At 32.3% G+C, this 6809-nt stretch overlaps 2 protein-coding genes across 2 annotated transcripts; one reads left to right on the forward strand and one right to left on the reverse strand.

Annotated features, from left to right (window-relative positions):
• Window positions 1-2776: 2776 nt before the first annotated feature.
• On the reverse strand, window positions 2777-3472 carry HELRODRAFT_66579 (hypothetical protein; the record flags this gene model as incomplete). Its single annotated transcript, XM_009024192.1, has 1 exon — window positions 2777-3472. A coding segment is annotated over one exon (696 nt), but the record flags the coding sequence as incomplete, so codon positions are not given.
• A 1668-nt stretch (window positions 3473-5140) lies between these two features.
• Window positions 5141-6809, forward strand: HELRODRAFT_162915 (hypothetical protein; the record flags this gene model as incomplete). Its single annotated transcript, XM_009024972.1, has 4 exons — window positions 5141-5153; window positions 5512-5702; window positions 6198-6286; window positions 6743-6809. The coding sequence occupies 4 exons, from the start codon at window positions 5141-5143 to the stop codon at window positions 6807-6809; spliced, it is 360 nt and encodes a 119-aa protein (XP_009023220.1).

The following is a 6809-nucleotide window of genomic DNA, read 5'->3' on the forward strand; positions in this document are numbered from 1 at the left end:
CTTCTTTTTAAAATTTAATTTATAAGTTTGCTTTCGAATAACCTGATTTATTAATCTAAGTAGAAAAATTAAATTCCAGGATCGTTTACAAAGCCAACAATAATAAAATATAACCTCGTGCTATTTCCATTTATATATCAGATAATACCAAAGTAATGAAACATAATTTACAAGCACAGAATAGAAATTCAAAGAATACCTAAACATAGATAATTATATGAAATATAATTTACAAATATATTCAACAACTTTATTATTTTCTACTTTCAGTCCACTAAAATTGGTTGATTGCAATCGCCCTTTATAATTGAACAAAAGATTTGGTTAGGTTTCTATCACTCAGTTAATAATTGAAATGATTTTATCTAAATCTTCACACTTTTCAACATTGTTCCATATTTTGCTGTGACTTTTACTAACCACATTTATCAACTATTGTTAATTATTTGTTGTGCCAACAAGGTCATACGATTGTTAACATTGATCATGTTGAAATGAGTAAAATTATATCAACAAAATCAAAGACAAAATTGTGATACAATCTAAAATCTCAAATAAATCTTCAAATCAAATTGTAAAAAATAAAAAATAAACTCTTATACGATAAAGTGGAGGTTTTTTAAAGCTTTTGTTATTGAATGCATTTTCACTGCGCACACTCTTTGCATCGTTCAATTAGGAGCTGTAACACTGTTTATGCATTTGGCTGATTAGGTCGGTTGGTTTTTAATTGTGTTCCATGTAATTTTAGAAGCCTCAAAATAATAGAAATTGTAATATAAATGTAATATTGAATGCATAAATTTTGTCCAAAAATCAGACAAGCTAGGTTGAACAGTTTCGGTTGTGTAACAAAAACTTCAGGCGACATTTTCAAGGTCAGAGTTGTTCTGATTGTAAGCAAAATGTATAATTTGAAATTTGTTAACTTGATGCCATACGTTTTAAAACGTCGGGTAAGCATCTATTACCTAGTTCATGCATCCAGATCCGGTGAATCAAAATTTAGAGACCGTCGCAATCAAATTTTATATGCTAACAGTTCTCTGGCAATAACTTCCTTTTGTCCTTCCTATGTGGCGACTAGTTTGTATCATTCCCAGTGTTATGAATTTGATTTTGTTAACCAGTTATCCATCTCTTGCAAAAAAGAAACTAATTTTCAGTCTAAAGGTTGAAGTCATCGCTTCCGTGTAATATATCCGGAGTTGCAATGTGGTATTTTAATCGGTTAATATAACATTGTTTTAAATATTTTTCATAACTTTCTTATCAGTTTTGTACAGGCTATAGAATGATGTTGTTTGTGTTATTGACTCTAATGATGTTAGTATAGTTTGAGAAATGAGTAAAAACTTGACTTAAAAATTTGTTATATAGTGCTATTCTCATATGAAGAGCGACATTCACTTATGATTGAAAAGTAGGTTTTTCATTAGATTGGTTGATTCAAATGGATGTTAGATTGAAATTATTGTCAGTGTCGGCTTGTAATAATATTTCAAAAAATGGTAGTATGCCATTGGCATATTCCATTTTGAATTGTAATTTACTTTTTGTAAATTTTGCTAGTAGTCAAATCGCTGTAAATGACAAAGATGTTGCCTGCATTCAAGAATGCATATTTGCCTTTCCTAAATTAATCAATCTATGATGACAAATATAATTCGGCTATTACCTGAATTTGCTGCCAATGTCTATCCCTCATTGCAATGTTGTTTAAACTTATTAAAACTGGAATCATGGTCCTTAACAACTCAACTTTTTTTTTCACAGTTTCAACAACATCCCAGTTATAGATCTGCAATAATAAATGAAGTATTAGTTAATTAATTGATAAAATTTATATTATAAATTATATGAAAAGTATTCAAAATTGAAATGAACATATTGTAATTCTACAAATAGTTATTTTAAGGTTTAGTTATAATTAATTATATCCAAGCTTATAAAAATACTTATGAAATTACTTTTCTTCTCTAAATAAAATATATTTGAAATGGACCATAACAATAAATTCATTAACAACTTTATAAATTTCTAGTAAGAGATTAGAATATAATATTTTACAAATTTTTTGGTTGGCGACAAAAACGGTCAAAAGGTCATCGTAAATCATTTTCCGAAGTTTTAAAAAAAATGTCGTTTTTTGTAATATTTGTGAAAATTATATAATTAGCAGTAGCATTTATTCCAGTAACAGTTATCCTCTTAACATATTGAAAATGAATAAAATGACCCACAGACGATATTGAATCATATAATAATAACATAAAAAATATACACATAAGCAGCATAAATAACATAAAGTCGATACACCAAATCAGTTTTAACAACTAATCTTTAATGAAAAAATAAAAATTGACAACCTACAATTCTAATAACCTTCCGTATTTCAAACATTTAGTAGATTGAATAACATACTAATTATATCGGACATAGTGCAAGATTTCATACACCACAAAGATGCACTCAGATATTGATCAAAATACTGTTATAACTGTTACAAATATATTCGCTAGAGGGCTAGTGTCGCTACGAACGCATACGTACAGTTCGAGAAGGAACTTGAACCTTACGACAGCGAGATATCTAGCTACCAATCTTTTTGTTCAGAAGGCCAGATTGACAATTTAGCTAGAAGTCGCGGGCCGGATTAAAAATTTGATAGCCCATTTTGCATTATTAACAATAAATAAAAGTGTAACATAATAATGGATAGATATTTTTTTATTACAAAATAAAAGTATATATGTAAATACATTAATGTCTAATTTTAGTGAGAAATTTGACATTGTTTGCGTTTATATAAGTACTCTATATCTGCTCCAACTCCAACATTTGAAGTCGCTATACGCAATGAGGCTGTCAAACGTCCATCTTTAAGTAAAGATCTTGACTTCGTCTTTGTATTTTTCATTCTTGAAAACAGTTGTTTACCGCAATAAGTACTACCAAACAAAGCGATAAACTTCTTGGCATCTTCTGTCAAATTAGGATAACTTTCTGACGATATGTAACACTTGTAGAAAGTTAGAAAATCATGTTCCACAAAAGATCTCTTCAAATCACAGTTATTCTGAAGATCAATTAGCTCCATTTGGTATTTGTCAGCAGCATCAGTGGGGTCAACATTTAATGAGTTACTTAGCAATTTCATAAAGTCATTGTGCTTTTTAAAATCCTGGAACCTTTGCTGGAAATCATCGATCAGTTTGACAAGAAGTTCATTGTACTTTTCATGCTGCACTGTGTCCACAGGTCTTGTGGAAAGAATTGCACAATGTGTTACTTTTTTCTGAACCATCTGTTTCTGAACTAACTTTAACTTTTCAATAAAAGTAACAATGTGTTCATACAATCTGTACACAAGCTGGTACTTTCCTTGAGGTCTAACATTCAATTCAGCCATACATTTTGTCATATCAATCAAAAATGCCAAATTATTCAACCAGAAGTTGTCATCCAAAAACGCTACCTCCTTTTTTTGTTAATCATGAATGTCTTTATTTCATGACGTAAACTCCAGAATCTGGATAGCGTGGTTGACTTGGTTAGCCACCGAACTTGGCAAAAGTATACAACATCATCATAATCTGAGCCCACATCTTCAAGAAATGATTTGAACTCCCTGTGGTTAAGACCTCTAGATCTGATAAAGTTAACAGCTGACACAATCTTTTCTCTTACATGCTTCATGTCAAGGGTCTTGGCACACAAGTTTTCTTGGTGAATAATACAGTGGTATGTAATGATATCCTGAGGCACTGATTGTGCTAACAAGGTTACAAATCCACTCTTCTTTCCTATCATACTTGACGCCCCATCTGTTTTTACACCAGCAAGTTTGTTTTTTAAAACTGGAATTTTTCTATTGCCAGAATAACTTGTTCAAAAATATCCTTTCCAGTTAGTGTGCTCTTCATTGGGCACATGTCCAACAGTTCCTCAACTATATCAAACGTTTTCGTAACCCCTCTAACAAATATTGCTAGTTGAGCAGTGTCACTGATATCTGTGCTCTCATCAACTGCCAAACTGTAATATTCACAATCGTTAAGTCGCCTGACCAAGGTATCTTCAATATTTTTCGCCATATCGTCAACTCTTTTACCAATAGTTTGATGAGGAAGACTCACGTTTTCCACCAAAGACTTTTTTGTTGGGCAAACAACATCTGTAAATATCTCTAAGCAGTTTTTCACCAGTTCTCCATCAGAAAATGGTTTTCCTCTCTTAGCTATAGCTTCTGCAATTAAATAGCTAACTTTTTTTGTTGCTTCGGCACTCTGGTTGCCAATTTTAAAAAATGACTGTTGAGCAACAATTTCCTGTTTCATCGAGTTGATGCGATCAGTTCGTGTTTGGCCCACCACACTACCAAATTTACTTGTTGTTATTTCTTGACAAATGAGGCACAAAATAACATCGGCTTGCTGCACAACAAAATAACTTTCTGTCCACAAACTTTAAAAAATACGATTTTCAGAATCAATTTTACGTTTTTTTTATCGACGGATGCCATAATATCGTCTGCTAGTTACGTTTTATTTACGTTGTCCTTTGCGTCGTCAAGGAAACTATTTTAAATGAATCGCGGTCGTAGCGCATTATTATTAATTAATGTTTTTAAAAAAATTAAAATTTACATCTAATCAACTCAATAAAAATACTTTTAATTTTATATTTTGAATATTTTTTTAAGAAGGCCGACAGGCCGGATGAAAACTTTTGACGGGCCGGATTCTGGCCCGCGGGCCGCTGGTTGGACAAGCCTGAGCTAGGAAGTTCGAGAAGCGTTGGTATAAAGGCATACGAGATATTGAATGAGTCGTTAAATATTTGATATTAGAGTGCGATTGATTATTAGTGTTGAAAACAATATTTGATACTTGAATGCGTTGTGTTTTTATTTGTATTTGCGATAAACGTTGGTGAATTGTTATTCAAAAAGCAATAGTTTCTGAGCATTAATTTGATAGTTTGTGAACATTAACAATTATTAGTAAAATTTAATAACGTTGATTATTAATTAATTACTTATTGTTTTGTAAATAAATAAATCGATAATTTAAAAGTCATATTGCCTTTCTTTTTCACTAGGATTAAACAAACTCGTCGTCGACCAGCCAGTTATAACATGGGTGTCAGAAGTGGGATCTTCGGTGGAAAATAAGTGAGCATCGTTGTTGAAAATTTTGAATTTCTTTCGTCGACAAATTATTTTGTGAAAACAACATGACGAAACTACATTAACTTAAATTGGTGCAACTCAAAAAAGTGTTACAAAAACGGAATCTTGTTACAGTAGAAACAAAAGAGCATTGAAGGCACGCCTAACAAAAGCCCTTGTTAATGAAAACAAGAATCCAGATGAATTCGTGTTTGACGATCAGTATGTCAAATCGATTACAGTTGTAGACGCTGGGGCAAACACAGAGTTGATGGATCTATTTTGAAAAATATCATCAAAAATAAAACAACAATCTACAAAAACTGAACAACAATCAGCTAAAATAAAACAGACGAGAGATCAAATTGATGCAAAAATTGAACAGTCGGCCGCGATTGATGCTAAAATGATACAACAGTTGAGAGAACTCAGAGAAAAAATTGATGTCAAAGCTGAACAGCAATTGGCCGTAATAAATACAAAAATAGAAGACGTCACGTCAAAAATTGAACAGAATGTTGATCAAAAGGTTATTGAGCTCAACCAGAAGTTATCTTGGAAATGGATGAACTTAAAAAACTTAAACAAGATCTGGAAGAAACTAAAAAAATAAACTCCACACCTGTAAGCCAGCAAACCACGTGATTGCAAAGACAATGAAAGCGGCAGCATTCGACGGAGAAATTTCTTGAAACATTTATAAAGCCACGAATTATGGCTGGAATGAAAAAGAGCAGACAACGGCTTTTGTGGTTGGGTTACGAGGATCAGCGGCAGAAGTTATCCAAACGATTCCAGTCGAGAACCATTCCAACTATGATGTCTTGGTTAATGCGTTGAATTTACGTTATGATGAACAATAGTTGAAAACCTGAATATTACGGTCCCAGTTATGAAACCGGAGGCAGCGACCTGGAGAGTCAATATAGCAGCTGGCACAGGATATTGAACGGTTGACCCTACTGTCATATCCTACGTTTGACCCACAACAATAAAAAAAACTGCATTGGAAACGTTTTTTAAGGCAGCTCGAGATTCAGATCTTGAACAAACCCTCATACTAACGGACAAACGCAACCTCAAAAACGCCGTTTCGTACAGTTTTACATTCAAGTCCGCAAAGCAAGCTTCAAAGACTGGCGTAAAACTACGCCAAATTTGTAGAGAATGTTCATGTTAAAAGATGGTTCTAGAACAGAAGGGTCAGGATTGTGGTGCACCAAAATTCCGGAATTGCGGAGAAAAACGACATCTACGACGAAATTGTAAACAACGCCCAAAAACAATTACTGTCGTCATTGTGCAGCAACATGGCAGCAACATGGCAGAAACTGTTAGATGGTGACCCTGCGTCACGATATCTAAAATTTAACTATAAATATGTTTAATTATTTAACTTTATGTTCAATTGTATGTTTAACCATATTTTAAAGGTACGTTATATTATTAAACTATTATTATCAACATTCAATATATAATTTAATTTCATTCTAATATTATTTTATATTTTCCTAATTTATCTCATTTCAATGATCTTAATATTTTAATATTATTCACAATAATATTCAGCTCCGATGATGGCTACTTAGCCGAAACAGCGCTCTCAGCTGACAAATTTCATGGATGTTTTGAATAA

Source organism: Helobdella robusta (genome assembly GCF_000326865.2).
Source record: "Helobdella robusta unplaced genomic scaffold HELROscaffold_4, whole genome shotgun sequence".
Classification (NCBI taxonomy): domain Eukaryota; kingdom Metazoa; phylum Annelida; class Clitellata; order Rhynchobdellida; family Glossiphoniidae; genus Helobdella; species Helobdella robusta.